Genomic DNA, 20,453 nt, shown 5'->3' with positions numbered 1-20,453 from the left:
CTGCGTAGGACAAGCTGTTTTTAAAGCTTGTGATTGTTACCGTAACTAGGAAACAGACAGCAAATGAATGATTTTGTGAAGGATACATACAGTAGCTCAATGGTGTCTTTGCATTTGTAGGAAGAGCAGTGCCACCCACACTCTGTGGCTCTGAGCCAGGCCTTGGTTATCCGCTGCCTTATTTGTGGACCTTTTTGTTTATGACAGCAAAAATGCTTGTCCTTCTTCCCTCTGTAGCACCTCTTTCGTTGGGGCCCATAAATAAATGCACACACACTTATCAGAGATTCAGTCCCTATTCAGTTGTTTCTGTTGCTTGACATGCATTTACAACATCCATTTGTGGTGTTCTAAAGGATCGGTCATAACTGCACATAGTGTTCATTTCATTTCTATTCTCAATTGTTAGCAGGTATTGTGTATCTCAGGGATTTCCTCCCTTCTTCCCTCCAAGAAGTCTTTAACTCACACACTGTTAAAGAATCCCTTAGGGAGTCTGCATCGAAACAGTCATCTGGGGTTCCCCAAAACATAGCACCTTTCTGTACACTCACCCAACTCTGAGTAGAACCCCAGGTGACACTGAGACCACACAGAAGACAGAAATACAACCCTGTAGAGTCAGTCTTTCTCTTTTGAGGATTTATTTGGGAAAAATGAAATTTTTCCAGTTTTTTTTTGAGAAATAATTGACATACATCACTGTGGAAGCTTAAGGTGTACAGCAGGATGGTTTGATTTAAATACACTGTGAAATGATTCCCACAGTAGGTTCAGCTAACAGCCATCTTCTAATATAGATACAAGGAAAGGAGAAAAGAAAAAAAGAAAAGCATTTTTTTCTCCTTGTGACAAAAACTCTAAATATTTACTCTTAACTCCCTTGTATGTCCTACGGGAATGCTCTCAGCTAACAGCCGTCAAGTCGCACAGCACATTCTACTGCTCATCTTACAACTGGACGTTTGTGCCTTGGCCACCTTCCTCCAATTCCTCCTCCCTGACCCCCTACCTCGGGTAACCCCAAGTCTGATCTCTTTTTCTGAGAGTCTTTTTGTTTCTAGATTCCATATGACGAAGCGATCATACAGTCTTTGTCTTTCTCTTTCTGAACTGTTTCAGTTAGCATAATGCCTGCAAGGGCCATCCATGTTGTCACAAATGGTAGGATTTCCTTGGGGGTTTTTTTTAGCTGAGTAATATTCCACTGGCTACATGTACCACATCTTTATCCACTCAGTCATTGACAGTTGCTTAGGCTGTTTCCATGTCATGGCTGGTGTGAATAATGCAGTGAACCTGGGGGTGCAGGTACCTATTCAAATTAGTGTTTTTGTTATCTTCAGATATGGGAATAATGAATTGTATACACACATACATCTCAGTCTCTTTTATCATTTTATTAGAGATTATAATAAAAGGATGTCCCACGTTAACACCTTTGTAACTATTTATCAGCAGGGAACTGTGAGGCTAAACTGTGAAAATGCAAGTGTAGTAGAGGTGTCCCGTTTCTGTTCACGTTTTTTATATCTTTATTATAAAGGTTGTACATGTAAGAGATGGTCTGAAAATGATATACATCAAAACTCATACTGGTGTTAACTCTAAGGCTTTATTTATAAAGGGGAGAAATTGTCCTTTTATTTGAGTTTGATTTTTTTAATTGATAATTTAAAAAAATCAAACCAGTCAGAATCACACATGGAAAATTCAGAGAGAGAGAAAGACAAATTTAACTTAGCCATAATCCCACTACCCAAAGATAAGCGTGTTTTGGGATGTTTCCTTACAGTGGGTTATAGATGGATTGGTGGGTGGGTGAATGAGTATAGGGTAGCTCAGTTATGTAGAATTGTTAAGACAAAACTATATTCTATTAAATGTAATTTTGTACCTTGCTTTTTTGCATAATATAATATGAGGTTTTTCCCATATCATGAAATCTTCCTCAAAGGTAGGAGTTATATTTAACAACTGTCAATATGTTGTATTAGGTGTTCCCTTATTTACCTCCTCTCCTATTTTTGGACATCAGGTACTTTAATTTTTTTTGCATCCTTTATGTGCTTCAGGTGAATATCCTTGTGCCTAAATCTTTGACTATACCTCTGATTATTACCTTTGAATCTATTTCTGGAACTTGGGTTCCCCAGTTTTTTCCTTCCTCACCTGGTTATTCATTTATTTTGGTGAAAAATTGTAAAAATGCTTTAAAAGAAAATAGTTTTATTCTCATGCTTTAAAAATTTTTGTTGTTATAAAGGATTCTCTTTGGTCAAGAAATAATAATAATAAGATTCACTATTTTAGTTAATCCTCTCAAATAACTTCATTCCCATTTTACAAGTGAAAAGAATTGAGCCTTATAGAAGTTAAGCAACTTGCTTATAATAAAAGATGAAACTAACATTTGAGCGGCACCTTCTCAATATATATATGCCAAACAGCCAGGCACTTGGGGTACAAATTAAATGAGGCACATGCCAGGCCCGCAGGCTCACTGGCTGCCGTTGTACATGGCTCGGCTCTCTTAGTCTGCTTAGCTGCCATAACCAGGCACCACAAGCTAGAGGCTTAAACAGCAGAAACACTTTCTCACAGGTCTGGAGGCTCAAGTTCAGGATGAGGGTTTCTGACCAGTTTGACTCTCTTCCTAGCTTTTTAGAGGGCCACCTTCTCAGTACGCTCTCCCCGGGCTGGTCCCCTCTGCTCTGGTGGGGAGGAGGCATGCTTCCCAGCATCTCTTCTTGTAAGGACACAAATCCTGCTGGCTCAGGGCCCCACCCCTTTACCCTCTTTTAACTACACTTCCTTAGTTGTCCCAGGTCTGAACACAGCCACACTGCAGTTAGGGCTCCAGTATGTGAATTTATGCTGTCCACGTCAGTCTCCCAGTCTCCTGTGCCAGAATTTCGTATCTGTGGCAGGCTTAGGGTGTCGCCAGTTGCTGGTAGACTTTCTGAGAGTTTAAGTCTTACACGTTTACACCTGTCGCATATGAGGTCTTTGATCAGCTGAACTTTAAGACAAAAAAAATGTATTTGGTGTGAATCTCACTGAGGTTGTATTCTGAAGGCCTGTAATCCACAGCAGCACTGGCCCACAGTGCATTCTGATTGGTCACCAGGCAGCATCTGAAAAACCAGATCACTGTTTCCTACCTGTCCCAAGATGAAACTGAATTCTGCAAGCATTTTTAAGTGAAAGGTTTTAATTCTTCTTATAGTCTGGATAAAGTAGTTAATTTATAAGCAGACAATTTAAGAAAATGTTGTGAGTTTAGAGGGACTGCAAGGTTTATGAGTACTCCAAAAAAAAGGCGACTTTTCTCTGTTAGGAAAAAAGAACCTGGTTGTAAGGCTATAATTACAACCAGGCAAGAAATACCTGAAAATAAGCTGACATAAGCTGTAAGTGTGAAGGTGTTCAGATGTTTACTGAATAGCACTCTATTCTTTATCCATTTCTAAATCATCTCTTGCTAGTCTTAGAAATTGTGTTAATGGACAGTTAAGGAACCTAGAGGTATGAATAAAAGTTCCCAAACAGCGATTCTTTCCTACAAGAAAACTGGAGTGTGGTCACATGGGAACCCTCCCCAGGGAGGGGCCGGGCCAAGGGGACTGTCAGAGTTGCTGGCCAGATTTCAGAGCTTTTGGTTTCCGCTGCCATGGGGAAGACTGGTGTTCATCTAGGAAGAAAGCATTTCCACTCTCCCTTTTAAGTGACCACTTGCCAGTTTAAATCCCTGGATGCATCAGCCACCTAGTAATGTCCCCTAGTAATGTCTACAGCCCCAGAACAGTTTTCATGCAATAACTACCCCCTTCCCCAAGCAAACAAAGATCTGAGTCACCCACATCTTCTTCTCAAATAAAGGGCCTCGCAGCACCTTCAGAGTGGTTACCATTTACCATAAGAGACACCATAAGTTCCCTGTGTCTGGCACAGCCCAGTGATGTCCCACGTCACCTCTCACAACACGAGTTTTGCTCCCAGGGGCAACAATAGCTCTACCCAGTGTATTCCAGGTGAAGCACTGTGCAGAGCTCAGCGCTTATGACCAGCCATTCCTGAGCAGCTTTTCACAGGAGAAAACCCAACAATCCCATGGGGGAATAGTTTGGGTGATGAGGTAAATAATTGCTTCCTCATTGGGACTTTTACCAGCCAGAAGAACCTGCAACCACAGCTCCCCCGGCTGCTGTTTCCGCCTGCCAGTAAGTGGTCTGCTTGGCAACTGCAAAGGAAGGCAGCGCTCTCGCTGGGGAGCTGTGAGCCCCTGTGGGGTAGAACAACAAGCCATTGTGTGCACTGCTGGAGAGGGAATTTGTGCACGGTGCTCACTAGCCTCTGCTGGGATTCGGGGTCTGTGAGGTATTAGTTATCCTATAATGAAAGGCTTGGGCTGTCGGCTGTGTGCGTTCTTTCTTCAGTCCCCTTTGTGGTACCAGCCTGTCTTTAAAGAATTCTTTTTTCCATTCACTAGGCACACAGAACCAATTAAAGGCTAAATCAAATGGACAGGTACCATTATGCTAATTTAGGAGCATAAAAGTACATCCAGAACCTCCCAGTACGTTTTGTGGTTGGAGGTCACAAGAATGCTGGCGGCTACGCCTTTCAAAGCTGTGAGCCAGTTTGTTTTGTTAAATCTCATCTTCCCCTCTTTGTTTCCCTTATTTAAAAAAAAAAAAAACTGGTTGGCCTCAAGCTACTATGGCCCTGTTCACCTGGAAACCACTGCAGAGAGGCTGAGGGGAACCTGGACACAGTGCCAGGCTAGGTCGCCATGGGCATCTGTCCCCAGAGCTGCAGCTCACTTGCCTTAACATCTAACCTGCGTGTTGTCATTAGTGATAAATGTGTATATTTTGCTTTGTTTTAGCCACAGGCCTTGACACTTTTTTCGTTTGTGTGTTTTTCTAGCATCTCAGCAGTGCAGCGACTAATAGTCTCCCTCACACACCCTCTCACCCTGACATTCAGGTAAATGGCTGTCTGCTGGACCCCGTGCCTCCTGTCCTGGTGAGAAAGGGCTGCCAGTCGTTGCCCAGCAATGTGATGGAGACCTCCATCGATGAAGGGCTGGAGACAGAGGGAGTGGCCGAGGAAGACCCCAGCCAGGCTTTTGGTGCACTCCAGTCCACACGCAGCGGGCAGAGGCGGCACACACTCTCAGAGGTGACGGATCAGCTGGTCGCGATCCCTGGTTCAGGTATGATGCATGGTAAGCTGCGGCCTCTGTCTCCACAGCATCAAGGCACACTCCAGTCTCTGAGAAGTAGGAATGGTACCAGACAGTTCTTGGAAGGCAGCCTGTGTCTGTTCCTTTATGAACACCCTCAGCGCACTGTAGGATCAGACCTGCTCAGCAGCCAAGAGACCAGATGAGAGGTGTGAGTCGGCTGCCCTGGTCCCGGGGTGCACTGGGCGCCATGTGATGCTTCGGTCTGGCCCTTGCAGTGGCAAAGACCTTAGGGTCACAGGTCCTGCAGCGCTTTCCCCACTAAAAGTGAAGCTGGAAAAAAAAAAGAAAAAAAGTGAAGCTGACTAAATGAACATGTAAAAAGGCTCTAGAATATGTTCCAGTTGGAGATTAAGGGTGTTGTAGCTCTGAACTCTCAAGTTGGTTATGCTTTGTATCCCATGTTCAAAGATGCTATTTGCTGTTGGTCATACCCCGTCCATTCATTTTTTTTTCTCTTAAAGGGAAAATTTTCTCCATGAGTGAGAACACCTCCCTTGACAGTGTAGACTCTGAGTATGACATGGGGAGGGACCTGAACTTCCTGGAGGACAACCCTTCCCTGAAGGACCTCCTGTTAGCAAATCAGCCATCGCCACGCATGACGTCACCCTTCGTAAGCCTGAGACCTGCCAACCCAGCCATGCAGGCTTTGAGCTCTCAGAAACGAGAGGCCCACAACAGGTCGCCTGTGAGCTTCAGAGAGGGCCGCAGGGCCTCGGACACTTCCCTCACCCAAGGTGAGCTGCTGTCTCTCCTGGCATTTGAGACTATATTGCAGGACTTGATGGAGTTTGTGGCCATGTTGGTTTCACACCTGTGGTCACTGAAAGGCATAGTGAGACCTAAACTGGCCACTGTTCTTTCTTTTAGGAATTGTAGCTTTTAGGCAACATCTGCAGAATCTGGCTAGAACCAAAGGAATCCTAGAGCTGAACAAAGTACAGTTGTTATATGAACAAATAGGATCAGAGGCAGACCCTACCTTGGCATCAGCTGCTTCTCAGCTCCAAGACCTTGCTGGCAGCTGCCCTCAGGTGGGTGCTCGGGGCCCCTTCCATTGCAGCTCTGTGCGTGTGAGTCATGGGTCTGTCCTGAATACGTGGCACTTCATTTAGAGAACCTCCTCCAGTCTTAGAGCAAACAGGTTCTTTTGGAAAGCCCACAGCCTGGAAGCTTTCTCTGTTGCTGTCAGCTGCCACTGACAGGTTAGGCCCATCCACGCAGGCCACAGGTTAATGGTGCCACATGGAGGCCTGGACACTGTCCAGCTGTGTCTGCTTCACAGGGCAGCCTTCATATGGATTTCCTGCTAGAGGACCCCTTGCACTTGCCTCCCCACCCCACATGGTGATCAAGAATAATGAACTTCACACAAGTGGGAGGCGCGCTGCCACTGCTCTTGATGTGACAGCACTTTGTTAAATATTATAACTGGGTTATTTATGCTAAAAACACATAGCATAACAGGTTGCTATTTATCCAGTAAAATTTACTTCCAGCCCGTTCTCGGTGCATTCGGGTTATTGCAGTGTTTGATGCCAGCATGAAGGTAATGGCCCCCTGGTGACATCAGAAGCCTTTGCTCCAGTCCTGACTAGGTAATTGTTTTCTGCAGATACACGTATACACTTTCTGCAGAATGATTAACCCTCAGCCTACTATGTAAAAAGCTTTGAGCATTAAGTCTTACAGAGTTGGAGTTCCTCTTGGAGATTTGCCAAGGTGCTTAAACTAAGAATTGAAACTCTCTCCCACATGGAGAATTGAAAATGTTTTCACCCCTTGCTTCTCAGGAGGAAGTTTCCCAGCAGCAGAAAAGTGTCTCGGCTCTCCCCAGCAGTGTGCATGCTCAGCTTGCCCAGCGGCAAAGTCTGGAGGCCCAGTACCTGCAGCATAGACTCCAGGTGGGGACCCTCTCTCCATGCCTCACCTCACTGCTCGTCCAGAATCTACCTTTCTGAGCAGCAGAGGCCTGCTTTGCTGGGTGATTTTTAGGGTAGCTGCTTGATTATTTAACTCAGCACCGGCAGTTTCTAGAAACATGTTCAGACTTAGCTGAATGGTCTGTGTCCTAGCCAAGGAAAAGGATTTATCCTCAAGCCCCAGGAAAGAATAACCCACTGAGTGATAGGAAAGGGAACCTGACTTTTTTTGCTTCTAATATGAGCCTCTCAATGAGTATTAAAATGGAAATCTGAAGTCAGCAAAATTTTAATATCGGGCTTTCTACATTGGTGCCTGAAAATCCTTAAAAATGATACAACATAGATACCATAAATAATTCGTTCATTCAGCAGGTGCTGCATTGCACCCTTAGCTGTCAAGACTGAGCTCCACTTTTTTCATTGTTTTTAGTCTCCATGAACCTCATGGTCCTAGAGGACTTTTAGAAATGGAAAACTGGAGGAGGTTAGAGCTGAGACAGCCCAGGCCTGCTGACCTGTGCTTTGGGCCACAGGTTCCACCTGAGTCTCACAGACCCTGAAGGATACCTGTGGCTTCATCTTCCAGGCAGGTAGTCTGGTGACTGCATCCTGGGTGACAACACAGTGTTATGCTTGTATTATTTTTCTGCTCTTCCAGAAGCCCAGCCTTCTGTCTAAAGCTCAGAACACCTGTCAGCTTTACTGTAAAGAACCTCCACGGAGCCTTGAACAACGGCTGCAGGAACACAGGTGAGAGGGTCTTTAGCCAAAGTCACTTTCTTTGTGGAAGGCCTCAGAATGCTGGGTGCACTGCTCTCTCCCCAGCGTAGGCCTCTCCTGGGAAAACACGTTTCAAGACATGATCGCTAATGTGGTTCTTTCAGGGTCCATGGAATATGGGCCTTGTCTTCCTTTCTCTCTGGTGTGGGGTCCCCTCTGGGTTATGAACAGACCTAAGCTTTCAGGACCGGTGACCTGCTGCAGGTCAAGCAGGTCACACTGCAGAGGCCGCCCGCCTCCACCCCAGAGCAGGCAGCCATGCCCCCAGGCCTCACGCGCAGTAGCAGCTTGGCCAAGGTAGAGCCACCCTGAGCCACCAGCCTGCAAACAGCAGAGCCGTGGGGTGGCCTCTACAGAACACAGCAGGCAGCCAGCCCCACAGGGAGGAAAGCTCAGGAGTCTTAGAGAAGACAGAGGAGTGTTCGCTTTCGCACCGAGGGGGCACTCTGTCCAAACTGAGGGACAAAAGTAAGATTAGCTTTAAGAAACCAGACATAACTGGTTCCTTCCCCCACGTTTTTCTGCCATGGGAAAGAGCGTGGGAGAACTGAAGCTAGCGACTGATTAAAACTGTCATCACTGAGGAAGACCTGAACTTCTTTCTTTCGCTGTTGCCAATTCAGACTCCAACAGAAACGACTCTTCCTGCAGAAGCAGAATCAGCTGCAGGCGTATTTCAATCAGATGCAGATAGCAGAGGGCCCGTACCCACAGCCGAGCCAGCAGCTGCCCCTCCCTCGCCAGGAGCCACCAGCAGCACCGCGGCCCCCACCATTCAGCCTGACCCAGCCCCTCGGCCCCGTCCTGGAGCCCCCATCGGAGCAGATGCAGTGCAGCCCCTTCCTCAGCCCTTACCAGGAGATGCGGCTGCAGCCGCTGCCCTCCTCGCCAGGCCCCCGGGCTCCTCCTCCACTGCCCTTGCGGTCACAGCCACCGCCACAGTCGGCGGCTGCTCTCACAGCCCCGCAGTTCTCCTATCAGACTTGTGCGCTGCCAGATGCCGCCTCCTCTGAGCCAGACTATCCGGCTCCCTGTCAGTACCACATGGATGGGGCCCAGCAGAGTGGCGTAGCTGTGCCGGACACTCCCAGGGGCTCAGGACTGCAGGAGGCCCCCTCCAGCTACGACCCCCTAGCCCTCTCTGAGTTTCCGGGACTCTTTGATTGTGAAATGCTGGAGGCTGTGGACCCACAGCACAGTGGCTACGTCCTGGTCAATTAACCTGAGCACAGGAAGTGAGGTGGGTCAAGTGAAGGAAGAGTGTGTATTCCTATTTTTATTCCAGCCTTTTAAATGTAAAGCTTATTTTCCTGCCCTCTCCCTAGAGGAGAAAAATGAAGTCGCCCAAATGGAATCAGGGCCTGGCCAGGTGGATGCCGATTCCTCCTGCCTCTGTCCCACCAGTTCTCTGTGGCAGGTGCTGGGATGTAGTAGTAGGCTGAAGCTCACGCCCTTAGGTCAGGGGGAGCAAGACACGGATGAAAGTTCTGCCAAAAAGACATCCAGACCGAGTTTTCTGCAGAACTGCACCAGCTCATTACTGAGGAAAACCTTGTTGGAAGCAGGGAAAAAAAATGTGTGCAGTATGTATGGGCAAAAAAAAGGCAATATATTTTTCATGGAAGCCAAACAGTCAGTCAAGAATTCACAGTGAAATCAGATACACAGGAAATAAAGTTGTTCTCTGTCGTTGAATCCTAAGTTCTAAGCTGCTGGTGCAAGTTGTCCCCGTGACCACCCAAGGAAAGTGGAGCACGGAATTTGTTTCAGGAGCCATGAAGTAACAGCAGGCAGCCACGGCTCTGGGAGCGGGCAACATGCCTTCTTCTTCGGAAGGCTCCCTGGATTCAGAGTCCGTGCACTCAGTGCTCCAACGATGTCGCCTGTAGAACCAAGAGGCCCCCAACCTTGGGGGCTGGGGCAGAACCCGAGAACCCTCAGGAGCACCAGCCCTGGTGGGGGAGGCGAGCACCTCCCGCACATTCTGTGGGGACTTCCGGGTTGGGGCGGCTGGTCTTTAGAGGGCCTCGCGTCTCTTAAAATGTAATAACTACTTTGACTTTACACCTTTACGTTGCTAGTAGTTTACTGCACTTTGTGTATCTGGACAGTTTCCTATAGGGCTTGGAAATTTTAAGGACAAAGAAGAGTGACTTTCATCTCCCGTGTGGGCTGTAGTGCTGTGCCTTCACCCCCAGATCGTGCTAATTCTTTTCTTTCCTGTAGAAACCAAGTTTTCCATTTATGTTGATGCTAAATCCAAAGTCACTTCAGAGTTTGTTTTCCACCATGTGGGAATCACATTGTTAATTTCCTTAAAGTCTTGACTTGTAATGAAATGTTCAAGTATTTCAGCAATATTCAGAAACCACAGATGTGTTAACCATTCAAGCAGATCATCTGCCAAACACGTTATATTACTAGTAAAACTTAAACCTTACAATTCATTCATCAGAGTAAAAAACAGATGCCACAGCTAATTAACAGTATACCTAGAAGTGATGAGTGATCAGTTGTTTGCACAGTAACGTCCGAGTGTTACAAATTCAGTATTAGTTAAAAACTCTACCTGCTGTCCTTTAGAACGGCTTGGCCTTTCAGCTGGTGAATGCATAAAGCACAAAGGACAGAGATAATAATACACTGATGCTGCATCTAGAAAACACCTTTATGTTGCCTTCCTCTTCATAGTAAGTGTTCAGGCAGTTGAGGACAGCGTGGAAGGTCGGAGTGCGGTCCTGCCCAGCCAAGCCCAGCCCTGCTGGCATCGGCACCAAGCAGCCCCAGCTGTGGGCTCCAGTTGGCACCAAAGCCTTCGCAGAGGCCCTCTGCCTGGGTCCGGATACGGGGTGTCAGCAAGAAGGGGTAGCACACAGGACTGTCGTGTGATCTAATTGTGCTCGTGAAACCCAGGAAGAATGAATTATGTTCTGTCTATGCATTTATTCCTCCTCCTGCGCAAGACTGATGGTTCGCGAAATAGACATTTAAGAGATCCTCTCATTAAGATCTCTGATCTGATCTGAGTCTTTGCAAAATAAGTCAGTTATAAAATGGATTGATTTGCTTAGACTGCAGTATGTTTTCCCAAAATATACTAGAGAAGTGCTGTAATATTTATTAAAATGCTTTCCAGATTGAAAATGGGGGCCACTCATTTCAGGGTGCCAGGAGTGGCCCAGTTGCAGGCTGGCACAAACACCTGCCCCCACCACAAGGCCACGAGCCACTGTGCCCAGGAAGCCTTGGAGCTGTGGAGGGAATGTTAAGGCCAACAGGGGAGGGACAGCATGAGAGGGCAGAGAGGCAGACGTTGGATGCACTTGGAGGGGCCGTGTCTGCCAGGAACCCTAACTAGCGGGTGGGCACTCACGGGGTGATTGGCTGGGCGTTTAGAAATGCGCCCAGCGGGCTCCTTTTTGCTTTCCTCACTCGTCTCCAACAGAAATCGGTAAACCCTTAACTGTTTATTGAATGTAAGCAGGTGGGAGGAGGCTGTGTGGCCAGTCGCTGATCCCCAGCCCTGTCTGCTCATTGCTCTGCCCATGGGAGGCTGCTCTGAAATCATGTCCTCTTTCCAGTCTGTTTCCTACAGCAGTGTGTGCACTACTGTAGAGTGATCGTTAGCTTTCCTATCCTGTAAACCAGGCTCCTACTTTGGTGAGATGAACGTGAGGTAAAAATTTCATTCAGCAAGAAGTGCAATATGTGTGTTACTTTATTTTTTACATTCTTTTTTAATCCAGGGACATTAGTCTCTGCTTTGGGAAAAATGCACTAATTCTGCAATTTCCAGCTGTGCGAATGTGTCTCTAGAATTTGCATGCAACTGATATGCTGGCCCCTGTAAAGCAAATGGAGTGAGTCAACAGCAGCAGGGGTGGTTGGCCCATCCCTAAGTTCCCAGGGAGCTGCACTGAGCCCCCAGCTGCCCCTTCAGCCCCTCCCAGGCCTACACGGCCCTCTTGCCACCTTGGTGGTTCTCTGCACCTCCACCACCTTCCCTTCAGCCACTTCATGGGACACAGTGGGCCCACCAAGCAGAACCGAGACCTTTGCTCTGGCACGTTTCTTCCCTTGCTTTCCCAAAAGGAGGAGGAAGTCTGAGTCCCTTTCTTCCTCAGAAATAAAGAAGCACCTGTACTTCAGCTGTGTCCTAACTGGTGGGCCCAAAGCCAGCCTGCACCTCAGAGTCCCGCAGTGCTGGGGCAGGGGGAGCACCCACGGGAGCACCACCCTCCACCTAGCACAGGGCCTCTGCAGAAGGGACCTAGGGCCCCAGCCTCTCCCTCCCACAGTCAGTGCCTAAACCACGGGGCTCAGGAAGGAACCCCACCTGATGCTTAGAGCTGGAAGAAGGGTGTGGCTCAGTGACTGGGTGAAAAACGTCAGCTCATGGTTAGGGCGGGCTGGGGCAGGCAGACGCAGACACGAGGCAGCGAGTGGCTTCCTTTGGAGGTCCTCTGATCTCTAGTCAAGCCCCAGGTACTTAAATGTGAGGTTCTGTGTTGGAGTTGGAGTTTTCAGCTCTGTATGACATTCAAAAACCCCTATCAATGGTCACATCTCAGCTTCCCAGTGGCTCAGCGAATATCCAGGCTGCAGGTAAGGCTTGCACATTCCTCCTCCTCTAGAGACGACACGTAGTGTCATCTGCCAACACTGGTGCCAGAGAACAGTGTGCAGTCCCTGTGCCGGGGCTGACAGGGGCCGCATATGTACCCCTAGACCGGGCAACCTCTACTGCCTCCTCGGAAGCCACCTGAGCTGCTCTGTCTCTTTTGTGCCTAGACATCAAAGGTAAAAACTGGAGAACAGGTGGTAAGTTAGAGTCACTGTCTAGGTAGGGGTCTTTGATCATTTCGTTGCTTCTGGAAATTTTTTACACAACTTATCTTCAGAATGATGTGTGGAAAGACAGATCAGTATTTGCCTCTGTCTCTAAACCAGACCAAAGCACGTTTTTTAAAGTGTTGGTGTCCCTTCTGACAAATTCAGCCCATGTGGCCCCAGGGGAGCGACGTTAGAAGCACACTCTGGGCCCACAGACCTAGATGGCAGGAAGAACAAGGCCAGCCTTGCGAAGCTTTTAGGGGCCCCGGAGTCTGGTCTCGCAGTGCCCCCCCGTGTGGCCACATTTTCCCCATTAAGGTAGCCGGGTTGATTCCAGGGAACACACAGCCACAGACACCCTCGTCATACCGTCTTCCTGTGTCCATGTGTGGTGGAGCTGGGCACCTGCCTCTGCAGACTGACAGCCTCCACATGGTTCCTGTCTGGGGGGGTGCGGGGGGGCAGCAGTTAACTGTGTTCACAGGCACACACCTCACAAGGATGCTCTTTTTTTCTAACCCTCACAATAGTACTCTGACGGAGCCAGGCAGGCACGGCCCTCAGCTCCCAGGCCTTGGCGTGGCTTCGTGCTGCTGGGCCTCACTGCACACTTTCCCTCAGCAGGCGACCCTTCTCATGAGCAAGCAGCTACATAGACAAAGTCCCCATCTGGGTTAAGCACTGGGTGAATGTGATACTGTCCCCACAGCCTCATTCTCCACTTGACAGCTGCCTGGCTTTGGGGAGAGGTGCCTTCCAAGTGATAGATGGAGTCCAGGTGGCCCTGCACAAGCGAGGCCAAGGGAGACACAGACCCACAAGTAGCCATCTTTCCAGTGTCCAGTTAACTACAGAAGTTTAGGTTAGCACCAAAAATGTCTAGTTTCCCCAATTTATGAAGTAATTTTCTACAGAAGTTCACAGTAGGACACACACTTCCTACATCACCAAGGGGCCAAATGCACAGCTTTGGCCACCACCACAGGCTGACAGCTCAACACCAAGGGCTGCTTGGGAAGAATCACAAACTTGGCCTGGTCCTGAGGAGGGGCTGGGTGCCTCTGGGTAGTTGAGGCCCATCGAGTAGAAGGGCTGATGAGACATGTTCAGGGTTAAAGAAGTAATGTGCTTCATCTTTGGTAAAGTGGGTAGGTAGGGGAGCTTTAAAAATAAAATTACAAAGTAACATCCTGGAAAAATATGACCCCAGATGGAATGACATTCCATCAGCAAGTGCCGATGACCAGGACTTGCCGCTGGCAGTGATGAGTATCAGCTTAGGGTTTGCTCCATCACGGAAACTCAAGTGGCGACACCTTCCCACTGCTAATGGTAAAATAAATCTGCCTCCACCCTCTGAAGGAACAGAAGCAGAGAGTAAAGGCTTGCCTCTTTTGGGGGACTTCAGAAATAAAAGTGACAAGAGATACTAGCACTTTGCAGAAAAGGCAAGATTGCTTATTTCTAAAGGGAGAAGGGTGGTCTTCCTGGATGTTTGGTTTGTTTAAGAGTCACTTTTGATAAGGTTGATCTGACCGTAGTTATTTTTCCTATGTGTTATTTAATTACTAAGAAAAAAATGGTGAGCTCAATAGCTTTGGTATTTTGCGTGCAAATCATAATAGCTCCAATGTGAAAAAATCAAAATGTAACCTGTCACTCAATGTTTGAAAATTGCCTACATGCAGTTTAATAAATGATCTTTGTATCAAACGGCAATTTAAGTGGGGGTAAGCTTCTGGAGAGAAAATGTACTGTTTTCTATGTTTCCAACCCTCTTGAATTAAAATAAAAACAACTTTTCTATGAGCCGGGGTGATAAGTATGTCAGGTGGGTGAGGTAGGGCCTGCACCTCAACAGGCTTCGGGTGGGATTTTTAAAGTACGTTAGGTGGCCAAGTGCCCTGAGCCCCAGTGCTCACTTCAGGCCGCAGGCAAGGACAGCGGGTCATATGTTCTCTGACGTCAGCTGGGTAAGTAATACCTTGCTCTGAAGTCACCCGAGTACACGTGAGCTGCCAGACAGCTGACAGGCACTGCTGACCGCAGCCTGCATGTGAACAAGGCTGGGCTACGTGCTGCCCGGTGCTCCTGGATTTTTGAGCTGGTTGGGCAGCAGAAGGAGGAGGGAGGCAGGTTCAGGGGGCTCCCTGAGGACAAGCCAGCTGCAGGGCATCAGGTGGACCAGTGACACACGGCCCACCCACTGTGGCACACCTTTCCCAGGGCCTGCAAAGGCCTCCACCCCCGCGCGGACAGCAGACCCCCTCACAGCAACAGGCACGAGTGCAGTACCCCTGGGAGCCAGAAGGCTCCATCTGTGGAGGCACTGGGGACTCTACCCTCACCCGTCAGCCACTCCGACCTGTTAGCCAGACCTGAGGGAAAGGGCAGTTTTAAATCCTACTTCCTGGCAGCAAGTTCAACAGAGATTTGGTTTCACTCAAACCATTCCTACTGAGCCATGCTATGTAACAGACACAGAGAGCATCCCGCACTAACGGCTCCTTTACTGGCCGCAGCGGTGGGGCTGGGAGGGGTGCGAGAGGACAGAGCCCTCCCTGCGGACTTGCCCTCTGCCTGTACCACCCACAGGCTCTCAGTCCTAACCGGAGACCCCTGTTCCCCCTGTTGGGCTACCCAAGAACTCAGTAACCCTGAGTTTCTACTGCTGTTTTTAAAGGAAAGCACTCAATTTCAGTCACAATGTTCTGCAGACTTTCCCCTTTCCCGCCAATTTCTCCGTTTTGTCTACTTTGTGTTGCCAAAACAACCAGTGTTCAAGGGTATAGGCAAAAATAATGGACCTGTAAGCAGAACTTGGCCAGGACTTCAGCAGCCAGTCAGGCTGCTGGCCTCCACGTTCTCCAGAACGTCCTTCGGTTCTGCTGACTGTGAGCCAGAGGCTCAGCACAGTGGGGAGGGGGAGAGTGGGGCCAGGGAGATGGCCCCAGTGTCTGCGGTCTGCTGGCAGAGCCCACCTCCATCACGAGTCAGGGCCCCGCCCAGGCCGGGCAGGGGCACAGGTCCTGTGTGGGGCCATCTGCTCCTTTCTACCCACCTGCTCTCGGAGGCTTCACAGATCCCTTTGACCTGCTGCTAAAAGCTGGTCTTCTTCCCAGGAAACATACAGAGACATACAACTTTGTACAGATCACTTCAGGGAGGAGTTGGTTCCTGGACCCCCGCACCAAGGCCCAGTCATGGGGCTCAAAGGGCTTCTAAGCCCTGATTTATGAAGACCACTTGTGCCTCCACCCACACTGCATGTGCTTCGGAGTTCCAGTTCTTGTGGGAACCCTCCTGCTGAGTGTGTTCCAATCCCTCCCCAGGCAGGCCCAGGTGAGCGGGCCCCTTGCTCGGCCTGCAGCCCCAGAACACTGTGGGAGGAAGTTCTGGGCTTCATGCACTAAACCTGAGTGCCACGTAGTTGCAGCTACAACAAAAATGTCACGCGCACAGACAGCGACTCTGTCCTGGGGGCTGAAGAGAGCATGGCTCTGTCCCTCTCCAGCCCAGCGACTACTGCCGCTTCAAACAAATGATAAGGCAGAGCAGCTCTGGAGGGAGGGACTATTGCACATGGCTCATTCTTTGTAATGTCCCTTGAGAGGCAGATGTGAGTCTTGATGTGGAGGAGTTGGACCCTCAACTCAAACACCAGCCATCACTGGCATGTGGGCCTCTACTGAACATGAAACTATGCCCAGAAACCCAGAGGCAAAACCCAGAAGCCGGGTCAGGCAGCACAGGGAGCTGGTCTCCAGCCAATGACACTCCAGCCTTCCTGGAGCAGACTTCCCAGCCCACCAGTGCAGCCAATTCGTCTGGACCAGTCCACCTGGGCAGCATCGATACCTCCCTTTGTATAAGCCTTGAAGGGACTTCGCACGGCGGGCTCCAAGCCAGTCTGAGCTGGCAGAAAGGTCTGCAGCCCAGGCAGAGCACAGACGGGGTGGGGAGCGAGAGAACACAGCACCGTGGGAAGCAGATGCCCCTGCTGCTGAGCCTCCAGGAGCTGGTAGAGCAGAAAGCTCAGAAAGCCCAGAGAAATGGGGATTTGGCCTCTCAAAGAGAGACTCACTCACCTCCCTTGTCAGGCAGGCCTCAAGGGTTCTGACTTGATCTCTCTCCGCACTCCTCAAATACAAGGAGGGAGTGGCAGGGCCTGAGATGCCCAAAGAGGCCTCACCCTCAGGGATAAGTCTATTACCAGGCTGGGGCCAGCCCCCCTAGTTGGGCAGTGGCCTGCAAATGAACTGAGGAAAATCCCCCAAGGCCTCCCCTAGAAGGACCCTGAGTTCACAGCCCCAGCCAGCTCTGTAGTCTGGGACCCACCACAACTCCCTCCCTAGAGAAGCACAAATGTTTAGCGAGGTTCCTGTGCCAGCAAACAGGACCAAAGGGCAGGCCGGCTATTGGAGGAGGCCCCATGTTTGAAAGGCCAGGCAAGCAGGGCCTGATCAGGAACAAGGCTGGGGGAACAGCTTCTTCCCCCCCGCCTGCCTTCTGCCAGGATGCTCAGGAGGCAGCCCCTGGTACCACGCCCACCCAGCCACTAACCTGGGCAAATCACTGCAAAAGCTTGTCCCCGATGGCAACCTGGGGACACAGACTGGCTGACTTAACTCCCAGGTCTATGTGAGGTTCAAATGCAGCCTGGCGTAACACTGACCTCACGAGAAAGGCCCCAGGAGACTGCCAACTCCCCTTGCTGGTTTGTCATAGTCCTGTCTTCCATTTAACTCAACTGTCCCAACTACAGACATGAAAAATTCTGTTATATGTCTGGGAAGTTTCCCCACAGATTTAAGGGTGGTTGCTGTGTTCTGAGCACCTGCTCCAAGTTAAGAAAAAAGAATGTTGCCAAGGATTTCATTTCCAGTGGTAAGTTCTGGGCAGCACCAGCCCTGGATACCACAGACAAGAACATCTGTGAGAATCCATGTCCCACCCAGAAGGAGGCCTTTTTCATCCATCTCCAACATTTAGGCCAAGCTCCGAGGTGCGGAAGGGTCGGAGGGCCTGGGGGTCCTTCTCTGCGGTGGTTGCTCAGCCCCCAAGCCTCCGCAGTGGAGGAGCCAAGAGGCCAGAGCTGGGAACACTGCTCCAGTGGCCTGCAGCCACCCACTGCTGATGCCCCTGGGCTCTGATCCCCGAGGGGTCAGTCCTGTCAGACTGGACTTGGGCCTCCCATAGGCTTCCTGGGTTCAAGACAACAATGCCTCCTGCCCTGAGGTTGGCCCTTGAGGGGCTCTCAGCCTGCAGGCATCCCCAGCCAAGCTCCTCAGGACTGCCCTGGAGACCCCTGGGCAGCACTCAGGCCTCCAACCCACTCTCAGGAGGGACCAGGCCAGGACAAGCGGCCCCTTCTGCCCCAGGAAGCCGGCTCCAAGCTGCAGAGCGGCCCCCACCTCGTGCGGCTTGCCCCCCAGCAAGTGCTGGCTTAGAACACGGAGGGGAGACCCATGCCAGACAATAAATACATATCTTTCAATCGTCACCCTAAATGTAAATGGACTGAATGCACCAATCAAAAGACACAGAGTAATAGAATGGATAAAAAAGCAAGACCCATCTCTATGCTGCTTACAAGAGACTCACCTCAAACCCAAAGACAAGCACAGACTACAAGTCAAGGGATGGAAAATGATATTCCATGCAAACAACAGGGAGAGAAAAGCAGGTGTTGCAGTACTAGTATCAGACAAAATAGACTTCAAAACAAAGAAAGTAACAAGAGATAAAGAAGGACACTACATAATGATAAAGGGCTCAGTCCAACAAGAGGATATAACTATTCTAAAGATATATGCACCCAACACAGGAGCACCAGCATATGGGAAACAAATACTAACAGAACTAAAGGGGGAAATAGACTGCAATGCATTCATTCTGGGAGACTTCCACACACCACTCACTCCAGAGACCCATGCCAGAAGCAGAGGCCAGAGACCCAGGGGCCCGAACGACTCTGGCTCAGAGAAAGTGAGGGAAACCCGGAAAACCAGAAGTAGGACCAGGTAGAGGAGCAAGGGGTGAGGCCCGGCAGGACTCCGGGCGGGTGGCCAGTGTCTCTGCAGGACAGGACTGGGCACAGAATGGTGGGGGGGTGGGGGGTGGATTCGGAACGTGGGGCCTGCACTAGTATTGTGGGTGCTTCACCGGATTTTAGTCTCCAAACCGGGGTTGTGCCTGGAGACTGAATGTCCCCTGCAGCGGCTCCTTCCTGCAGTAACAGAGCTGACATCACTGTCCTGAGGAAATGCTGTTTTCATTACAATCATGTGACAGCTACTTTGTGATTCAATAAACAAACCCTCTGTTAACCCTTGCCTGTCAGGCGCATGGGCAGCTCTGTCACCAGGCAACCCAAGGGTGCTGGGAGGGTGGTCCACCCGGCTGGCTAGGCGGGGGTCCGCCTGTCCCAAAGGCCAGGAAGGAGTGGCTCGGCTGGCCGGGTGGCAGGTCGTGCGTGGGGAGCACGTGTGACACCCACAGCACAGACTGCAGGCTCCACAGCCCTCACCCGAAGGCCGGGCAGACTCCCTTCACTAAGCAGAACCGCTGTCACCCCCGCGGCTGTTCTGGACCAGGTGGCAGGCCCCAGCGCTGGGAGGTCAGGCGGCTCCCGGGCCCGAGGCTGGTGGAGCGCTGAGGCAGCTCCAGGGTTCTCCGCAGCCCCGGGCATGCGCCAAACCATCAGGCTGATGAGCAGCTAGTGAGGGGTTAAGAACAACTTCTGGTGAGCCAGTTGGAAGACCTCCTGGATCGCTTGCTTGGCTGCTGGCCCCTGGCACTCAGGGCTCTGCCTGGCAGCAGCCACTTCCCTTCCCATCTCGCCCTCAGCTCTTAGGTAAAACAAAGGCAGGGGACCTCCTGGGTAAATGATCTGCAGCCTCAGAGGCCTCGGCTGCAGGACACGACCCCACCCCCGCAGACGCGGCAGGGCTGGGATTGGCTCAACACTGCCTGAGAGGCGGAGCCACCAGCCCCTCTGCCAGCGGGTGGTGAGGACTGAGACCTTCTGCCCAGTGCTGACCCTCCTGCACACAGCTGCTGAGGCTCAGGCTACCTGGCACAGCTCAGGGCCACCGTGCGGCTGCTGGACGGACAGGTCGCCTCAACCAGCTCAGAGGCATACCACGCATTTAATGGCATAGCCAGTCAACCTTGAGTTTGTAGGAAAACGTCACTCCTTCCCAGGGAGGCCTGTGGGTTGGGCCTAAAATCACGTAAATATTATTCCTGCTCCTCCAGCCAAGGTGTCCTCCTTAAGGCCATGTTTGGTGAAGCAGATGCCAGGGTGCTGAGAGCTAACCACCTGAGGAGTCCACTGGGGCCCAGGGGCTGGCTGAGTGGCACTGTCACCCCAGCCTCCTCCTGTGGGGTGGCCACTGCAGGGATAGCCCAGAGCTGCCTGAACCAGACGCCTGGCAGCTCAGGCCCTGGTAGGAGCGCATGCAGGAGAGGAGACATCCTCAACCAGAGACTGTACCTCAGGGCTGGGGTGGCAGGAAGCTCTCGTGGCCTCAGTCCACGTAACGTGGAGGGAAAGCCATGGACATTTAGAAGGTAAAGTTTTTCCTGTTACAGTAGTCACCAAGCAATCCGATGGCGTAAGCAGGAGAGAATGCCAGAGCCTCCAAAGAAACCCGAAG

At 50.4% G+C, this 20,453-nt stretch overlaps 2 protein-coding genes across 7 annotated transcripts in view; one reads left to right on the top strand and one right to left on the bottom strand.

Annotated features, from left to right (window-relative positions):
• Positions 1 to 14,601, top strand: part of SIK2 (salt inducible kinase 2) — a 112,110-nt gene extending 97,509 nt beyond the window's left edge. For 4 of the 5 annotated variants that reach the window (XM_073239821.1, XM_036992837.2, XM_073239823.1 and 1 more), the window contains 6 exons: positions 4,993 to 5,233; positions 5,716 to 5,991; positions 6,125 to 6,288; positions 7,048 to 7,158; positions 7,838 to 7,929; positions 8,583 to 14,601. In XM_073239821.1, coding sequence (XP_073095922.1) covers positions 4,993 to 5,233; positions 5,716 to 5,991; positions 6,125 to 6,288; positions 7,048 to 7,158; positions 7,838 to 7,929; positions 8,583 to 9,180 — 1,482 coding nt within the window. In that variant the 3' untranslated portion in view covers positions 9,181 to 14,601. The remainder of the gene's footprint in view (positions 1 to 4,992; positions 5,234 to 5,715; positions 5,992 to 6,124; positions 6,289 to 7,047; positions 7,159 to 7,837; positions 7,930 to 8,582) is intronic. The other variant, XM_073239822.1, reaches the window with a different exon arrangement.
• PPP2R1B (protein phosphatase 2 scaffold subunit Abeta) overlaps positions 5,407 to 20,453 on the bottom strand; it is a 36,537-nt gene continuing 21,490 nt past the window's right edge. For both annotated transcript variants that reach the window (XM_073239840.1, XM_073239837.1), the window contains exon 7: positions 5,407 to 5,524. Coding sequence is in view for 1 of the 2 variants with exons in the window: in XM_073239837.1 (XP_073095938.1) it covers positions 5,487 to 5,524 (38 nt within the window). In the remaining variant the exon portion in view is untranslated. The remainder of the gene's footprint in view (positions 5,525 to 20,453) is intronic.

This window comes from Manis javanica, chromosome 6 (genome assembly GCF_040802235.1).
Source record: "Manis javanica isolate MJ-LG chromosome 6, MJ_LKY, whole genome shotgun sequence".
NCBI classification, from domain to species: Eukaryota; Metazoa; Chordata; class Mammalia; order Pholidota; family Manidae; genus Manis; species Manis javanica.
The sequence above is the reverse complement of the archived record's forward strand: the minus strand, read 5'-3'. Positions and strand labels throughout refer to the sequence as shown.